Source organism: Gorilla gorilla, chromosome 10, assembly GCF_029281585.2.
Source record: "Gorilla gorilla gorilla isolate KB3781 chromosome 10, NHGRI_mGorGor1-v2.1_pri, whole genome shotgun sequence".
NCBI classification, from domain to species: domain Eukaryota; kingdom Metazoa; phylum Chordata; class Mammalia; order Primates; family Hominidae; genus Gorilla; species Gorilla gorilla.
The window spans coordinates 120,667,078-120,686,439 of NC_073234.2; the positions used below are offsets into that span (position 1 = coordinate 120,667,078).

At 42.8% G+C, this 19,362-nt stretch overlaps 1 protein-coding gene across 2 annotated transcripts in view; it reads right to left on the reverse strand.

Moving 5' to 3' along the window:
• Positions 1 to 4,084, reverse strand: part of APPL2 (adaptor protein, phosphotyrosine interacting with PH domain and leucine zipper 2) — a 62,975-nt gene extending 58,891 nt beyond the window's left edge. For both annotated transcript variants that reach the window (XM_004053800.5, XM_004053802.5), the window contains exon 1: positions 3,821 to 4,084. In XM_004053800.5, coding sequence (XP_004053848.3) covers positions 3,821 to 3,874 — 54 coding nt within the window. In that variant the 5' untranslated portion in view covers positions 3,875 to 4,084. The remainder of the gene's footprint in view (positions 1 to 3,820) is intronic.
• Between the last annotated feature and the right edge of the window lie 15,278 nt (positions 4,085 to 19,362).

Here is a 19,362-nt window from a genome sequence, read left to right on the forward strand (position 1 = left end):
CTATTTTTATTTTTATTTTACATACCTCCAAACACAACCTCAGAGAGATTGAGTAACTTGCCAAAAGTAACAGTAGCAGATTCAGGAGTGGAATTCCATCCATTTTCTACTGCCCGACACTTTTAAGGGTATGCTCGGCCAGAGAAACAAATCCAAGCACCCTATGCATACAGCCTCAGCTCCCTATCACTCCTTTACCTTAAAGAAACTGGGTATTACCTAATAAAACACTCCTAGACATTCTCAAGAATAGTGTGTAATTGTGTAATGGCCCAATGTTAACACCACTGACTATTAAGAACATTTTAAGGTTATAAACAAAGTTCTTATCTCCGTAATTTGGTGGAGGAAGAGAATGTCCTAGTGAAAAGAACCAAGACTTTGGGAGGCCAAGACAGGAAGATTGGTTGAGCCCAGGAGTTCAAGACCACGCTGGGCAACACAGCAAGACTCTGTCTCTACAAAAATTAAAAAATTAGCCATGCGTGGTGATGCGTGCCTGTAGTCCTAGCTACTCAGAAGGCTGAGGTGGGAGCATCGCTTGAGCCCAGGAGGCTGAGGCTGCAGTGAGCCGTGCTCATGCCACTGCACCCCAGTCTGGGCAACAAAGCGAGACCCTGTCTCAAAAAAAAAAAAAAAAAAAAAAGAACCAAGTCTATTGAAAGGAAAAATAGGTTATAAACAAAAAGAGGAACAGCACAAAACATCTCCACAGTGAAGACATATAAAACCACCAGGTTATGTTCTGAGATTATCTTGTTTGAGGAAAGAAAGGCCTGATTTGGTTGGAGAGGGCTGCTCCCAGCTGGGCCACTCAACTGCATAACCTCAGAACTACATCTTTCATTTCTTTGTTCCGTTATGCCAATCGCAAAAGAAACAAACAAAACACAAACCGAGCAAGCAACAGGGCTGTTGTCTTCACCTTACCTCAAAAGTGTACTACTTACAGGACAAGAGAATAAGCCCCTGAAGAAGTACAAGCTGCAGGAGCTCAAAGCTGCATTTGTGTTCCTATCGCAGCAGGATTCACACTATACTGGAACTGTTGCCTCATTATCTGTCTCTGGAACAAACTGTGAACCAGTCAAGGGTAGGCACTCTTATTTATCATCACATTCCCAACAGCCAGTAGTGCCAGGCAAGGAGTAGAGGCTTCTAAACAGCAATGGAGGCAGATTTCTTAATCCCTAAAATGTTCAGCTTCCCACATATGAGAGGTAAGCAGAAATAACGCATGTGTATGCACACAGACTAGTTTTACAATGCATCGTGCAGCACTGCAAACTAAAAAGGAGTCCATGAATAGATGTGTCTAAGGTCAGTAAACTGCTATTCAGCTCTTCCTGGGTCACTCAGTTCAATTACAAAAGCTTTGGTGTTCATTTAATTCATCCTGTGCAATCACATTACTGAAGCAACTCTCAAAATTACTCTTCATAAAACTAGAAGAAACACACAATAGATGGTTTATTAGGATCTTTTCCTTTTAGTGAAACATTTTAGGTCACTGGTGACAGAAAAGCCCGGTGCTAGATAGCTGGGCTAACTTGAACCATATCCCTAGTACAGGCAAGTTGCCTGGGTTCCAGTCCTGGCTCTGTCACTTTATGGTGTATAAGTCTAAGCAAATTACTTCTCTGCTCCTTAGTTATTTAAATAGAGAATGTACTTCAAGACTATTGGGAGGACTGAGTGAGTTAATATATGTAAAGCATTTAGAAGAGTCCCTGGCACATAAAATCCATGAGACAGGCATTTGCTATTGTTTTTATGCTTTGCACATAAAATGAAGGGGATGGATTAGATTCCTTCCAGTTCCAAGTCTAGGAGTCACCTTGGGAGTAAAGCTACATTAGGCACAGGTCACATACAAGAGAGTAGTACATAAATATGCTCTGATGATCATTAAAGACCTTCTTAAAGTCAGTTTCCATTCTGCACAACAGCACCATCAAGAGCCCTCTTAAGGGTGATGGCCAAGTCTCAAAAGCAATGACAAATAAACTTCCTATATTAAAAGGAACATATTAAATAAGAATGATAATATCTCTAAACCTCCTCTGCCACATACAAGTTCAAAGTTATACACCATGTAGATATGACACAATGTTAACTCTAAAGCACCTTGAAGATCACCTGCTCCCTCCCTGTCTCTCATTCTGTAGATGTTCTGTAGATTAGGAAACTGAGCCAGCCACAGGGTGGAGATGAAGAGACTCACCCACATCACATCCTAAGTGAGCGTGAGAGCCAGAATTAGAACCCAGGTCTCCTGACTTGCTCTACAGTCCTGTCTACTTCCTCACAGCTGGGCAAATCCTTTAAGCCACTCACAAACAGTGTATATTCCTTTATGTTAGAGCTGGAAATTAAGAATATGATCTGTTTGTGAGGACAACATGAAGAATCAGTTAGTATAACCTCTGTAACCTGGCTTAGGCATCACCATGTAGGTTAGAAAAGCAGGATATTTCTGTGCACCTCAGTTTCCATAAGTGCAAGGCAAACAGAGATCCTTGTTCAAAGTGATCATTTAAAATCTCACATTGCTATCTTCAGATTCCACACAACAGATATGAACATGGACAAAATGCCTTCTACCAAGGGCTTTAGTCTGATTAAAATGCCAGGAGTCTACAGCTATATAAAAAAGGGTGCCTTGAAAAAGTCGTCCAGAGGATGCAAACTTACCAAAAAACAAAACAAACAAACAAAAAACACACACACAGCTTGCTTCCAGTTCCTTACTTATCTACACTAGGAGGATCACAAAAAATGAACAAAAGACACCTATGCATACAGCCCTTCGGACTTATTCTGAACTGTTGATGTAGGTAAATCCATACAAGGATCATCCTGGGAAGTATTTTTCACTCAGAAGAAAAAGGGAAGGAACCCCAAAAGAGAGGGGAAAGTGTGAAACGAAAACAGGTTAATCTTATTCTAAGTTTTCAAGAGTTGAGACACTAGGAAATAAAGGCACTTATTTAAATAAACCCGGGATGCTGAACCACGAGTGTAGGTACGAAGCTGGAGAAATGTTAAACAAAGGAGAACAAAAGACCCCTGGGGAAAGATGTGCTGAATTATGAACTAATGTCATTCTGCACTCATTTGCTATATTTACACACCAGTTTTCATCTGCAGAGCTCAAAGGACTTGACTCTCATCTCGAGTGTGCTAATGAAGTTCCCTTGTGCGACAAAATGGGGCAGGTATTGTATTTTTCTCTTCACTAATGGGAAAACGGTGCCAAAAGGAGGCCTGGTACCGCCAGAAAAGAGATCCAGGCCCTCTGCCTCTCATTCTGGCTGGCACAGGTCTCATCACATCATTAGGAGTAGCAGTAATAAGACTGACTCATTATCTGTACCGGACATTGTCTGCTGACAACTTTACAGATATTTCTCATTGACTTCTCCTAACAACCCTATGAAACAGGCACAATTATTATTCCTATTTTACAGACGACAAAACTAAGGCACAATAAGGTGGTTTTCCTGAGGCACTCAGCTACTAAATGGAATCAAAGTTTAGATCTCGCAGACTCAGTTGCAGCTGAGTTTGCAGGGGAGTCACGACATCAGGACTCCGGCCGCGGGGCTCTCTCCCCTGTTCCACAGCTCTGCCCCGGCTCAGGACTCAGGGCCCGGCCCGCCCCCTCCTCAGCCCGAGAGAACCCGGTGGGAGGCGCCGCGAGGGGGCCGGGCGCACTCCCGCGGCTGCCCGGCCGGGGGCGCGGCCTCCACTCCGGGGCTGGAGGGGCCTCCTCGGCCTCACCCCTGCGGGCGAGGGGCACCGGAGCGGCGGGAGGTACCTGGGGGCTGTCCTGCAACGCCTCCTCTAGCAGGAGCTTGTCCACGGCGGGCATGGTGCGGCGCGGCTCAGCCGAGGGCTGGGTTGGGAGGACAGAGGGCAGGAGACGCGGCGGCCGAGAGTTCTCCCGGGCTCTGGGCTCAGGCGACGCGGCGGACACTCCGTGCCCGCGGCGGCCCCGCGCGCGTCCACGCCTGGCCAGTGGCCGCCGCCGCCTGCCCGCCGGCCCTCCTCCCGGCCCTCCCGCCGGCCCATCCCCCGGCCGAGCCGGATCAACAGGAAGTGTGGCGAGCGCCCAGCAGGGAAACCGGAAGTGTGGTGCGCTCCGGTCCCGACACCGGAAGTGTGGCGCCCGCGCTTCCGCCTGCGCTCGCCGGCTGGCGGGGAGCGGGGGGATCTGGGTGCCAGTCCCGCTGCTGAGGGAACTCTTCGGGTGTTTGTTCTCTGTGCTGAGGTTCCGTCAAGTCATTGCATATGAAGTCCAAAAGAGGAACTCGAGGGTAGAAAGATAAGGTTTTATCTGCTTGTGGCTACCCAGAAAGCCTTTTGAGTTGAAGGAGCGAACAGATTTTTTCTTTTAATGGAAGGAAAAACCCACACTTCCCACACCACTTTTTCTAGATAAATTTCGACGCCCCTGAAACAGCTCTGAGAGCAAAGAGGTCGCCTATACTATGGGAACAAAGAAAAGAGGAGAAAAGCTGGATAACTGACTCGTCTGTGATAATCAGAAATAACCACTTTGGAAACCACAGCTATTTGATGTGGTCATAATTAGGTCTCGTCCTCCTGGTTTATGTTTTGTCATTTTGGAGAATTTCATAATCAAATGTTTAGAATTGGAAGGGCTAGATAATCTAGGTTCCAGTGTTGTCATTTAGAGATGAGAAAATGGGACCCAGACAAGTAAGTGGTCTGCCCAGGGTCAGTTAGTAAACGCCAGAGGAAGAAAAGAAGGAAGGGAGAGGGATGGAGGAAGACTGGCAAGTGGAACGTGACATCTTTTTACACGGAAGGCAAGGGTTTCTGAAGTTCCTTCTTTAGAAGTTAATAAGACTGGCTGGGCGTGGTGGTTCACGCCTGTAATCCCAGCACTTTGGGAGGCCGAGATGGGTGGATCACGAGGTCAGGAGTTCAAGACCAGTCTGGCCAAGATGCTGAAACCCCGTCTCTACTAAAAATACAAAAATTAGCCGGGCGTGGTGGCATGCGCCTGTAATCCCAGCTACTCGGGAGGCTGAGGCAGAAGAATCACTTGAACCCGGGAGGCAGAGGTTTCAGTGAGCCGAGAGGGCACCACTGCACTCCAGCCTGGGCAACAGAGCAAGACTCCGTCTCAAAAAAAAAAAAAAAATCATGCAGTATGTGTGTCACCAAAATCAACAGAGGGGATATGGTAGTATATAAATTCTACATTCTGCAGAGACCTCTTAGGTATATCAAGACCCAATCTGCATTGCTGACACCTCTGACAGTCTAGTATAGTAGCATGCTGCCTGATCACTTGAAAACTCCAAGGCCATTATTCCCTTGGTCTGGCCAGCGCCAGCCTGACCTGAACCATTTTATGGCCTCCATCTACCATATTTTCCTCCACAGTATTCTTTCTTCCCTATTCTTTCTTGCCTCCACCATACTCTGTCTTCCCTATAGGTGGAATCATGCTCACACCATATTTCTTCCCTTTCCTCTATTTTATACCGCCTTCCATTCAGTTCATTTTACCTCATCCAGTGTCCCAGACTCTCTTCTCACTGAAATCTAATTCCTCACGGCCAGACTCATGCTCTTCCTTCATCCTGATTGCGAGAACAGTACAAGGATAGTATTATACCAAGGGAAATAAATGTGCACATTTTAATTTGAAAATATGCATTACAAGAAGTCAGTGCCCTCAGAACCCTTGAAAGGGCTCAGACAGCCCCTTGGGAATCACAGCATTTTTCATGTACCACCTCATCTTCTAATTAAAGTTACTTTTCTTCAAATACTAGTATTCAACATTCAAAAATTGTTTAAGCTATCCGATTACTTTTCTGCATTTTATTGCTACATTATGGGCTAAACAGCCTTAGTGGGATTTCTCGGAACTTAAGAACTGTTTACAACATTGTTTCTATGGGAAAATCTATCCCAAATTCAAAACAACTAAGTTACAAAATTAGATCTGGAAATACAACACATGCATAAATGGTTTTAATTTCTCATTTGTTAATTCATCCAATCATTCATTCATGTATTAAATATAGACTGCTCAGCGTTAAGCACTGTCTCCCACTTGTTTGATTCTCATTTAAATTCTGAAGGCAAATATCCTCTCCTTTGTAATCTGTGAGAAACTACATAAGAGGAATTTTTATGTCAACATGAACATTTAAAAATGTTTCATTAAAGAGTATATATCTGTTCCTATTAAACTATTATGCAGGTGGATTTTAGAAATCCATCCCACTGTCTCTGAAATCCCTGGTCAGCTGTGAAGTTGGTGACAGGAAGTACAAAGATGGACAGTCTGGAGTTGTCGTGATGTCTGGAGAGAGAGAGGATGAATTATATGGAGGTGTAACCTGTGACCCATTGAAGGCCAATGGGGAAAAGGACACAGTGAGACACAAAAAAAGGACCCAGGATGGCCAGGTCAGAGAAGGCCTGGGGCTTCAGGAGTAAGAGAGAAAGGCAGGAGTGAAGAAGGCAGCTGTTTTGGGAGATGCTTAGCAAACTGCATGGTAGGGCACACGCATTGAGATTCTTTCCTCTGCCAGTCAAGCCCTTTCTCCTGCCTCTTGTCTGACAAACCCAACCACAATAATCAAATCCCAGTTTAATGTGACTTTTTTGATGAAGTTTTCATTTACTCCTGTCCCCCCAAGCAGAATACATTTTGCTTTCCTTGAGTGTGCTTCAGTAGTACTTGCCGAGATAATTCTAGAATAACACTTACCTCTCTGTTTCCACCTCCAACCTTCCAGCTAGAATGGGCAGGAACTTGGTCTTATTTATTTCTGTAATTAGAGTGCCTAGTACATTAACTAGCACAAAAGCAGTTGCTTGATAAATACTTACTAAAATATGTTATTATAACTTATACATGATTGATACTCCAGAGTTTAAAAAATGTTTTCATGAATCTCATTTCATTTGATAGCACAATGCTGCTTTTGCTGTTAATCATTCACTAGGTAGCACCGACTGTGTGTTAGACTCTTCTCTAGAAGCTGAGGATATAGGCTGAAGCAAAAAGTAGTCCTTGCCCTAATGGAGTTTATATTCTAATGGAGGAAATAATAAGAAACAAATACAAGTTGGTAAGTGTATGGAATAGTAAAGGAATAGAGGATCATGGAAAGTGGAAAGGATTCTTTGAGGTGTGCAACTGTTGAGCTGAGAATTGAATCAGGGAAGTCCAGCCTGAAGGAAAGAACAAGTGTGAGGGCCCTGAGGCTTGCTCCTCTTTGAGGAGGAGCAGAAAGGCCAATGTGGCTAAGGACAGCGAGGCGGGAAAGAATGGGAGGAGGTGAGGTTGAAGAGATGCCAATCACTGGCTCACAGAGGACGCTGAGTCCATGGGAAGGACTTTGGGTGTTGCTCTTGATATGGCAGGAAGCCACTGTAAATATGAGCAGCTGAATGACAGGGTCTGATTTACATTTTTAAAGACTATCTCTGGGTTCTGAAGAGGCTTTTGCAATCCTTCAAGCAAGAGATTGAGAGATATAGGTCAAAGTCGAGGGTATGGAAATGTTGGGAGGTAGTTGAAGTCTGAACATATTTTGAAAGTAGAACTGACAGGATATGCTGGATGTAGTATGTGAGAGAAAGTGGGAAAGCCATTGGGCAAATGGTCCTGTGATTTACTGAGACAGAAAACCCTGGGGAGAAGCAGGTTGTTGGTGGTGGTGCATCAATAGTGCTGTTCAGGCTGTTGTGATTGAGATGCCCATTAGGCAATCAAGTGGAGGTTTCATGTGGGTACTTGTATATACCACTCGAGTTTAGGAGGAGAGTGGGGCTGAAGGTATAAATCCAGGAGTTCACCAACATGGGGATGTTATTTAAACCAAAAGAGTAGATGAGATTTCTTAGGAATTTAATACAGAAAGGGAAGAGGAAAGCTTGGTGGATTGAGGCCCAAGCAAGATCCAGCAGCTAATGGTGTAGGAGGAATATCAGGAGACTAATAGACCACCCTAGAAGCCCTATGAATGGGAAACTTGGAGGCACTACTATCCTAAAAGCCAGGGGACAAAGGTTTCAAAAATGAATTGATCCACAATGTCAAATGCAGCTAAGAGATCAAGTAAGAATAAAGACCAGAAATTGACCTTTAAATTTGCCAATAGGAAGGTCATTCGGTGAATTTGGTAAGAGACTTTGATAAGAGCAATTTTATTTGAAAGCAAGATGGTGTCTGTTCAAGAGCAATGGTGGGAATACAAAGACAATTCTTTCAAGAGGTTTTTCAATAAAGGGAAGTGGTTGAAGGGGAAGTGACTGCAGGGGATGATTTAAAAAAAGGGAGGTTTTTGGTTTGTTTGCTTGTTTTAAAATAGAAAAAGTTGTAGACTTTAGGCAAGGTATTTAATCTTTCTGAGCTTCAGTTTACTTCCCTATGATATGAGAATGGCATTACCAATCACAAGTTGTTTCCATACACACCTGTCTCTATGTCCTGTATTAGTCAAGACTTTTTAAGTGGCAAATCACAGAAACCTAACTCCAACTGGCTTAAAGAAAACATAAAAGTCTGAAAGAGATTGGATTTCTTAGATTATTTATATGCTGATGAGAATGATCCAGTAGAGTGTGGGAAAAGCTAAAGATATGAGAGAGAGGTGACAATTGCAAGAACAAAGTCCTTGAACAGACAAAAAGGAGTAGAATCCAAATCACAAGTGATAGGCTTGGGAGGCTGAGGCAAGTCGATCACTTGAGGCCAGGAGTTCAAGACCACCATGGTGAAACCCTGTCTGTCCTGAAAATACAAAAATTAGTCGAGCATGCGTGTGAGCACCTGTAGTCCCAGCTACTTAGGAGGCTGAGGCATGATAATCGCTTGAACCCAGGAGGCAGAGGTTGCAGTAAGCCAAGATTGCACCACTGCACTCCAGCCTGGGTGACAGAGTGAGACTCTTTAAAAAAAAAATGCAAAAAACAAATCACAAGGGATAGGGATGGCCTTAGATAGAAGCAAGGACAGTACGTTCATAGTGATACAAGAACAGTAGGTTGGTAGATTAAATGGGAGGAATGAAGGCGTTCTATTCTGATTGCTTTTATTTTTCTCAGTGAGATAAGAAGCAAGGCCATCGGCTCAAAGCAATAATGGTCAGATGGTATTGAAGGTTTGAGGAGAGAGGAGATGGCATAAAATAGTCATCTTGGAGCACAGGAAGGTGAGGCATAAGTATTAGTATCCTCATTTGATAAACGTTACAACTGAGGCTCAAACAAATGATGTGACAGGGCCCAAATTCTAAATGCCGGGGCTCTGCCCACTGTACCCAAAGAGAAGAAGGAAGCCTGCTCAGTAGGAAGCTTCAGACTACCCGAGCCTAGGATTCCTGTCCTTTTACCTCCCAGGTGCCTACATAGTGTCTGACTCACAACAAATGCTTTCCTTTCCTTTTCTTTCTTTTTTTTAAATTTTTTTTAAATTTTTATTTATTTATTTATTTTTGAGGTGGAGTCTTACTCTGTCGCCCAGGCTGCAGTGCAGTGGCGCCATCTCAGCTCACTGCAACCTCTGCCACCTGGGTTCAAGCAATTCTCCTGCCTCAGCCTCCTGAATAGCTGGGATTACAGGCGCCCACCACCACGCCTGGCTAATTTTTGTATTTTTAGTAGAGACGGGGTTTCAGCATCTTGGCCACGCTGGTCTTGAACTCCTGACCTCATGATCCATCCATCTCGGCCTCCCATAATGCTTTTCAAATGCTTGTTGAATGGCAACATTCAATCCTGTTCTCTCCACCCAAAACTTCTGACTCAGGTTCTGTATCACCGACTGTCCTCTCATTTGCTTTATGAGACAAATGAGACTGTCCTCTCATTTGTCCTCTCATTGCTCCCTGTAGCCAGTCCATGGAAACAGAGAGGAAATTCAAGACCTCCAAGGAGGTTTGGAGTCCTTCACGTCTGAGAGATCACCATGGAAAACAATGAAGGGGAGAAAAAAGCTCGTCAGTTCTCAAGTATTCATCTCATGGTGGCAACTGGCCTTTGACTTTCACTCAGGATACAAATTTGATCCTGCCACTCCACTATTTAAAATCTTTGGTGATAATAAGAGGAATAACAATAATTGCAAACAGACACTTACTTATTGAACTATTACTATGTGCCAGGTACTATACTAAGGATTTTACCTGCATTATCTCCTAAAATTATTCAAAACCTCATTGGTTATTTGCTGTTATAATCCCCAGTTTAAAGATGAGGAAATTGAGGCCTGGAAAGCTTAAAGAACTTTCCCACAGTTAGCTAATTTCAGAGGTGGGATTCAAACCTGTGGAATATGTTTCTAACTCCAGCCTCTTCCAAGGCTTCCTTCAGTGCTCCTTATTGCCTACAGTATAATGTCTGCATTCCTTAGCAGGATTCACAAACCCCTACTTGATTACTGCGCTGCCATCATCTTCTGCATGACCTTTTGTAAATGTGCCTTACAAAGTTCCCTGTAGTCCTTGAAAACGTAGTTTCCCATGCCTGTGTCTTTGCAGAGATTGTTTCCAACAGCCTCAAAGCCCCTTCCTCCATGGGTCTCTTAACAAATTCATCTTCTAAAGCTGTGCTTAAATATCGCTTCTGTGGTCAATGAAATTCAATTCTATGCATATTAATGAAGCATGTACTTTGTTCCAAGCACCGAGGTAGGCACTGCAGGTTTAATAACATAAAAGAAACATGGACTTGCTGCCCTTCAAGGGAGATTCCCATCTACTAATGGCAGATGATTAAATACAGGAGTGTTCCAGTAGAGGACAATCCACAGGACACAGGGAGCATATGTAAAGGAGTCATAGGCTAAGGTCAACATTTCTGGAATGAGTGTCCTGACAGGGGACGATGCACAGGACAGGAGTGTGTAGGAGAAAGGTAACCACGATCTAATCAGTCAGTCTTGCCTGTAACTGTTGCCATGTTTGTGTGTTTGTGTCCCTGTCTGCTGCCTATGGTGAGTTATTGCAAAAGTAAATAAAATACATATTAGTAGGTTTATATATATGTTATACCTTATGTAAATATTTTGAGAAGTGTTCCAAGAAACAACAAATTCTTGAAGAAAAATGCATCCTTGGCCGGGCATGGCGGCTCACACCTGTTATCCTAGCACTTTGGGAGGTTGAGGAGGGCAGATCATTTGAGGTCAGGAGTTCGAGACCACCCTGGCCAACGTGGTGAAACCGTGTCTCTACTAAAAATACAATAATTAGCTGGGCATAGTAGTGGGCACCTGTAATCCCATCTACTCAGGAGGCTGAAGCAGGAGAATCGCTTGAACTTGGGAGGTGGAGGTCTCAGTGAGCTGAGTTGATGCTACTGCCCTCCAGCCTGGGCAACAGAGTGAGACTCTGTCTCAAGAAAAAAAAAAAAAAAATCTGTGTAGTGCTTCTACTGTGCTAGGAGAAATGTATTTCAAATGCCACCCAATAATGTTCACTATCATTTCCCGGTGTTTGAATGTTCAGTACAGGCAACAGTTCTTCATAAATACTACTAAATTTATTAGTTTTTATTTATGAGTTTGCCTATATTCATAGTAACAAGTAAATAGTATATGATGTTAGAAGTGTATTAAGAGCAGCTTATGATTTAAGAATTCCTCAGATTTTCCAGGAAATCTGATTTCTTATTCCCAAATCCCAAAGAATGATATCTGTTGGGAATTTAGAAACTCCTAGTCGGGGCATGTAGGCTAAACTAAGACCTTCTCTAGGTTGCTTAAAATTGATTTCATCTGTCTTTCCTCCATCCACATATGGGACTTGGTACATGCTCTTATTAGCACTTATGCCATTATCTTATTTATCTAATGTGCTTGTCTTTCTGGACTGAACAGTGAGCCCTTATATTATAAGGCCCTTATCTCATGTATCTTTATTTCTTTAGCACCAACCTTAAAACCTGATTCTTTTTTTTTTTATTTTACTTTAAGTTCTGGGATACATGTGCAGAACGTGCAGGTTTGTTACATAGGTATACATATGCCATGGTGGTTTGCTGCACCTATCAACCTGTCATCTAGGTTTTAAGCCCCGCATGCATTAGGTATTTGTCCTGATGCTCTCCCTTCCCTTGTCCCTCACCCTCCAACAGGCCCCGGTGTGTGATGTTCCCCTCCCTGTGTCCATGTGTTCTCACTGTTCAACTCCCACTGATGAGTGAGAACATGCGGTGTTTGGTTTTTCTGTTCCTGTGTTAGTTTGCTGAGAATGATGGCTTCCAGCTTTATCCATGTCCCTGCAAAGGACATGAACTCATTCTTTTTTATGGCTGCATAGTATTCCATGGTGTATATGTGCCACATTTTTTTTATCCAGTCTATCATTAATGGGCATTTGGATTGGTTCCAAGTCTTCGCTATTGTAAATAGTGCTGCAATAAACATAAGTGTGCATGTGTCTTTATAGTAGAATGATTTATAATCTTTTGGATATATACCCAGTAATGGGATTGCTGGGTCAAATGATATTTCTGGTTCTAGATCCTTGAGGAATCGCCACACTGTCTTCGACAATGGGTGAACTAATTTACACTCTTACCAACAGTGTGAAAGTGTTCCTATTTCTCCACAGACTTGCCAGCATCTGTTGTTTCCTGACTTTTTAATAATTGCCATTCTAACTGGCATGGGATGGTATCTCATTGTGGTTTTGATTTGCATTTCTGTAATGACCAGTGATGATGAGCTTTTTTTCATGTTTGTTGGCCACATAAATGTCTTCTTTTGAGAACTGTCTGCTCATATCCTTCGCCCACTTTTTGATGGGGTTGTTTGCTTTTTCTTGTAAATTTGTTTAAGTGCCTTGTAGATTCTGGATATTAGCCCTCTGTCAGATGGATAGATTGCAAAAATTCTCACCCATTCTGTAGGTTGCCTAGAACCTGGCTGTTAATTGACTTTCAGTAAAAATTTACTCAGTGAGTAAAGGAATTCGGTAACTGTTTCAATTAGGGTTAGATTTGGCTGTATCTAATAAGAAAAAATAATAATAGTGTCTAAAACATGGTAAGATTTTATTTCTCTCCTGTATTCAAGAAGTCCAGAGGTGATCAGCCCAGGGCTGGTGTGGCCCATCACAGTGTCAGAGACAGATGCCTTCTGTCCTGTCCTCTCTGGCTTCCCTAACCAAAGTCACTCCATGGCCCAGGATGGCTGTTGGCTTTCCAGTCATCTAGTCAACATTTCAATCAGCAGGTTGGAGAAAGCAACAAAGAAGGACACATTTCCAGCAGAAATTGCACACAGAACTTCTGCTTACATCCCATTCCATAAGCCAGAGCTTAGTCACATTGCCACACACAACTACAAGGGAAGCTGGAAAGTTGGCCTTCTTCCAGGCTCAGTATGCCCAACAGGGAATCAAGGGTTCTTAGCATATGTTGCTGGTAGGAACATAAAATGGCGTGGCCACTGAGGAGAATAGTTTGGCAGTGCCTCAAAATGTTAAACGTAGTTATCTGGGACTCACCAGATCCTTCGTAGTATATACCCAAGAGAATTGAAACTATCTGTCCACACAAAAACTTGTACATGAATATTCACAGCAGCATTACTCATAATAGCCAAAAGTGGGAAACAACACGGATATCCATCAACTGATAGATAAACCAAAGGTGGTATTATAGTACCCACGTGCAGTGGAATATTGTTTGACAATAAAAAGGAATGGGTGAGTGACACAGAAGACGGGTGATTTCTGCATTTCCATCTGAGGTACCAAGTTCGTCTCACTAGGGAATGCCAGACAGTGGGTGCAGGACAGTGGGTGCAGCGCACTGTGCGTGAGCCAAAGCAAGGCGAGGCACTGCCTCACTCGGGAAGCGCAAGGGGTCAGGGAGTTCCCTTTTCTAGTCAAAGAAAGGGGTGACAGACAGCACCTGGAAAATCGGGTCACTCCCACCCTAATACTGCGCTTTTGCAACGGGCTTAAAAAACGGCACACCAGGAGATTATATCCTGCACATGGCTCGGAGGTTCCTATGCCCACGGAGTCTCACTGATTGCTAGCACAGCAGTCTGAGATCAAACTGCAAGGCGGCAGCGAGGCTGGGGGAGGGGCGCCTGCCATTGCCCAGGCTTGATTAGGTAAACAAAGCAGCCGGGAAGCTCGAACTGGGTGGAGCCCACCACAGCTCAAGGAGGTCTGCCTGCCTCTGTAGGCTCCACCTCTGGGGGCAGGGCACAGACAAACAAAAAGACAGCAGTAACCTCTGCAGACTTAAATGTCCCTGTCTGACGGCTTTGAAGAGAGTAGTGGTTCTCCCAGCATGCAGCTGGAGATCTGAGAACGGGCAGACTGCCTCCTCAAGTGGGTCCCTGACCCCTGAGCAGCCCAACTGGGAGGCACCCCCCAGTAGGGGCAGACTGACACCTCACATGGCCGGGTACTCCTCTGAGACAAAACTTCCAGAGGAACGATTCGGCAGCAGCATTTGTGGGTCACCAAAATCCGCTGTTCTACAGCCACTGCTGTTCTGCAGCCACCACTGCAGACACCCAGGCAAAAAGGGTCTGGAGTGGACCTCTAGCAAACTCCAACAGACCTGCAGCTGAGGGTCCTGTCTGTTAGAAGGAAAACTAACAAACAGAAAGGACATCCACACCAAAACCCATCTGTACGTCACCATCATCAAAGACCAAAAGTAGGTAAAACCACAAAGATGGGGAAAAAACAGAGCAGAAAAACTGGAAACTCTAGAAAGCAGAGCACCTCTCCTCCTCCAAAGGAACGCAGCTCCTCACCATCAACGGAACAAAGCTGGATGGAAAATGACTTTGACGAGTTGAGAGAAGAAGGCTTCAGATGATCAAACAACTCTGAGCTATAGGAGGAAATTCAAACCAATGGCAAAGAAGTTAGAAACCTTGAAAAAAAATTAGATGAATGGATAACTAGAATAACCAATGCAGAAAAGTTCTTAAAGGAGCTGATGGAGCTGAAAGCCAAGGCTCGAGAACTACGTGAAGAATGCAGAAGCCTCAGGAGCCGATGTGATCAACTGGAAGAAAGGGTATCAGTGATGGAAGATGAAATGAATGAAATGAAGCGAGAAGGGAAGTTTAGAGAAAAAAAGAATAAAAAGAAATGAACAAAGCCTCCAAGAAATATGGGACTATGTGAAAAGACCAAATCTATGTCTGATTGGTGTACCTGAAAGTGACGGGGAGAATAGAACCAAGTTGGAAAACACTCTGCAGGATATTATCCAGGAGAACTTCCCCAATCTAGCAAGGCAGGCCAACATTCAGATTCAGGAAATACAGAGAATGCCACAAAGGTACTCCTCGAGAAGAGCACCTCCAAGACACATAATTGTGAGATTCACCAAAGTTGAAATGAAGGAAAAAATGTTAAGGGAAGCCAGAGAGAAAGGTTGGGTTACCCACAAAGGGAAGCCCATCAGACTAACAGGGGATCTCTCAGCAGAAACTCTACAAGCCAGAAGAGAGTGGGGGCCAACATTCAACTTTCTTAAAGAAAAGAATTTTCAACCCAGAATTTCATATCCAGCCAAACTAAGCTTCATAAGTGAAGGAGAAATAAAATCCTTTACAGACAAGCAAATGCTGAGAGATTTTGTCACCACCAGGCCTGCCCTAAAAGAGCTCCTGAAGGAAGCACTAAACATGGAAAGGAAAAACCGGTACCAGCCACTGCAAAAACATGCCAAAATGTAAAGACCATCAAGGCTAGGAAGAAACTGCATCAACTAACGAGCAAAATAACCAGCTAACATCATAATGACAGGACCAAATTCACACATAACAATATTAACTTTAAATGTAAATGGACTAAATGCTCCAAATAAAAGACACAGGCTGGCAAATTGGATAAAGAGTCAAGACCCATCAGTGTGCTGTATTCAGGAAACCCATCTCATGTGCAGAGACACACATAGGCTCAAAATAAAGGGATGGAGGAAGATCTACCAAGCAAATGGAAAACAAAAAAAGGCAGGGGTTGCAATCCTAGTTTCTGATAAAACAGACATTAAACCAACAAAGATCAAAAGAGACAAAGAAGGCCATTACATAATGGTAAAGGGATCATTCAACAAGAAGAGCTAACTATCCTAAATATATATGCACCCAATACAGGAGCACCCAGATTCATAAAGCAAGTCCTGAGTGACCTACAAAGAGACTTAGTCTCCCACACAATAATAATGGGAGACTTTAACACCCCACCGTCAACATTAGACAGATCAACGAGACAGAAAGTTAACAAGGATACCCAGGAATTGAACTCAGCTCTGCACCAAGCAGACCTAATAGACATCTACAGAACTCTCCACCCCAAGTCAACAAAATATACATTCTTTTCAGCACCACACCACACCTATTCCAAAATTGACCACATAGTTGGAAGCAAAGCACTCCTCAGCAAATGTAAAAGAACAGAAATTATAACAAACTGTCTCTCAGACTACAGTGCAATCAAACTAGAACTCAGGATTAAGAAACTCACTCAAAACCACTCAACTACATGGAAACTGAACAACCTGCTCCTCAATGACTACTGGGTAAATAACGAAATGAAGGCAGAAATAAAGATGTTCTTTGAAACCAATAAGAACAAAGACACGACATACCAGAATCTCTGGGACACATTCAAAGCAGTGTGTAGAGGGAAATTTATAGCACTAAATGCCCACAAGAGAAAGCAGGAAAGATCCAAAATTGACACCCTAACATCACAATTAAAAGAACTAGAAAAGCAAGAGCAAACACATTCAAAAGCTAGCAGAAGGCAAGAAATAACTAAAATCAGAGAAGAATTGGAGGAAATAGAGACACAAAAAACCCTTCAAAAAATTAATGAATCCAGGAGTTGGTTTTTTGAAAAGATCAACAAAATTGATAGACCGCTAGCAAGACTAATAAAGAAGAAAAGAGAGAAGAATCAAATAGATGCAATAAAAAATGATAAAGGGGATATCACCACCAATCCCACAGAAATACAAACTACCATCAGAGAATACTATAAACACCACTATGCAAATAAACTAGAAAATCTAGAAGAAATGGATAAATTCCTCGACACATACACCCTCCCAAGACTAAACCAGGAAGAAGTTGAGTCTCTGAATAGACCAATAACAGGCTCTGAAATTGAGGCAATAATCAATAGCTTACCAACCAAAAAAAGTCCAGGACCAGATGGATTCACAGCCGAATTCTATCAGAGGTACAAGGAGGAGCTGGTACCATTCCTTCTGAAACTATTCTAATCAATAGAAAAAGAGAGAATCCTCCCTAACTTATTTTATGAGGCCAGCATCATCCTGATACCAAAGCAGGGCAGAGACACAACCAAAAAAAGAGAATTTTAGACCAATATCCTTCATGAACATTGATGCAAAAATCCTCAATAAAATACTGGCAAACTGAATCCAGCAGCACACTAAAAGCATATCCACCATGATCAAGTGGGCTTCATCCCTGGGATGCAAGGCTGGTTCAACATTCACAAATCAATAAATGTAATCCAGCATATAAACAGAACCAAAGACAAAAACCACATGATTATCTCAATAGATGCAGAAAAGGCCTTTGATAAAATTCAACAACCCTTCATGCTAAAAACTCTCAATAAATTAGGTATTGATGGGACGTATCTCAAAATAATAAGAGCTATCTATGACAAACCCACAGCCAATATCATACTGAATGGGCAAAAGCTAGAAGCTTTCCCTTTGAAAACTGGCACAAGACAGGGATGCCCTCTCTCACCACTCCTATTCAACATACTGTTGGAAGTTCTGGCCAGGGCAATTAGGCAGGAGAAGGAAATAAAGGGTATTCAATAGGAAAAGAGGAAGTCAAATTGTCCCTGTTTGCAGATGACATGATTGTATATCTAGAAAACCCCATTGTCTCAGCCCAAAATCTCCTTAAGCTGATAAGCAACTTCAGCAAAGTCTCAGGATACAAAATCAATGTACAAAAATCACAAGCATTCTTATACACCAATAACAGACAGAGAGCCAAATCATGAGTGAACTTCCATTCACAATTGCTTCAAAGAGAATAAAATACCTGGGAATCCAACTTACAAGGGATGTGAAGGACCTCTTCAAGGAGAACTACAAACCACTGCTCAGTGAAATAAAAGAGGATACAAACAAATGGAAGAACATTCCATGCTCATGGATAGGGAGAATCAATATCGCGAAAATGGCCATACTGCCCAAGGTAATTTATAGATTCAATGCCATCCCCATCAAGCTACCAATGACTTTCTTCACAGAATTGGAAGAAACTACTTTAAAGTTCATATGGAACCAAAAAAGAGCCCGCATTGCCAAGTCAATCCTAAGCCAAAAGAACAAAGCCTGAGGCATCACGCTACCTGACTTCAAACTATACTACAAGGCTACAGTAACCAAAACAGCATGGTACTGGTACCAAAACAGAGATATAGATCAATGGAACAGAACAGAGCCCTCAGAAATAATGCCACATATCTACAACCATCTGAACTTTGACAAACCTGACAAAAACAAGCAATGGGGAAACGATTCCCTTTTTAATAAATGGTGCTGGGAGAACTGGCTAGCCATGTGTAGAAAGCTGAAACTGGATCCCTTCCTTACATCTTATACAAAAATTAATTCAAGATGGATTAAAGACTTACATGTTAGACCTAAAACCATAAAAACCCTAGAAGAAAACCTAGGCAATACCATTCAGGACATAGGCATGGGCAAGGACTTCATGTCTAAAACACCAAAAGCAATGGCAACAAAAGCCAAAATTGACAAATGGGATCTAATTAAACTAAAGAGCTTCTGTACAGCAAAAGAAACTACCATCAGGGTGAACAGGCAACCTAAAAAATGGGAGAAAATTTTTGCAGTCTACTCATCTGACAAAGGGCTAATATCCAGAATCTACAATGAACTCAAACAAATTGACAAGAAAAAAACAAACAACCCCATCAAAAAGTGGGTGAAGGATATGAACAGACACTTCTCAAAAGAAGACATTTATGCAGCCAAAAAACACATGAAAAAATGCTCACCATCACTGGCCATCAGAGAAATGCAAATCAAAACCACAATGAGATACCATCTCACACCAGTTAGAATGGTGATCATTAAAAAGTCAGGAAACAGCAGGTGTGGAGAGGATGTGGAGAAATAGGAACACTTTTACACTGTTGGTGGGACTGTAAACTAGTTCAACCATTGTGGAAGTCAGTGTGGCGATTCCTCAGGGATCTAGAACTAGAAATACCATTTGACCCAGCCATCCCATTGCTGGGTATATACCCAAAGGACTATAAATCATGCTGCTATAATGACACATGCACACGT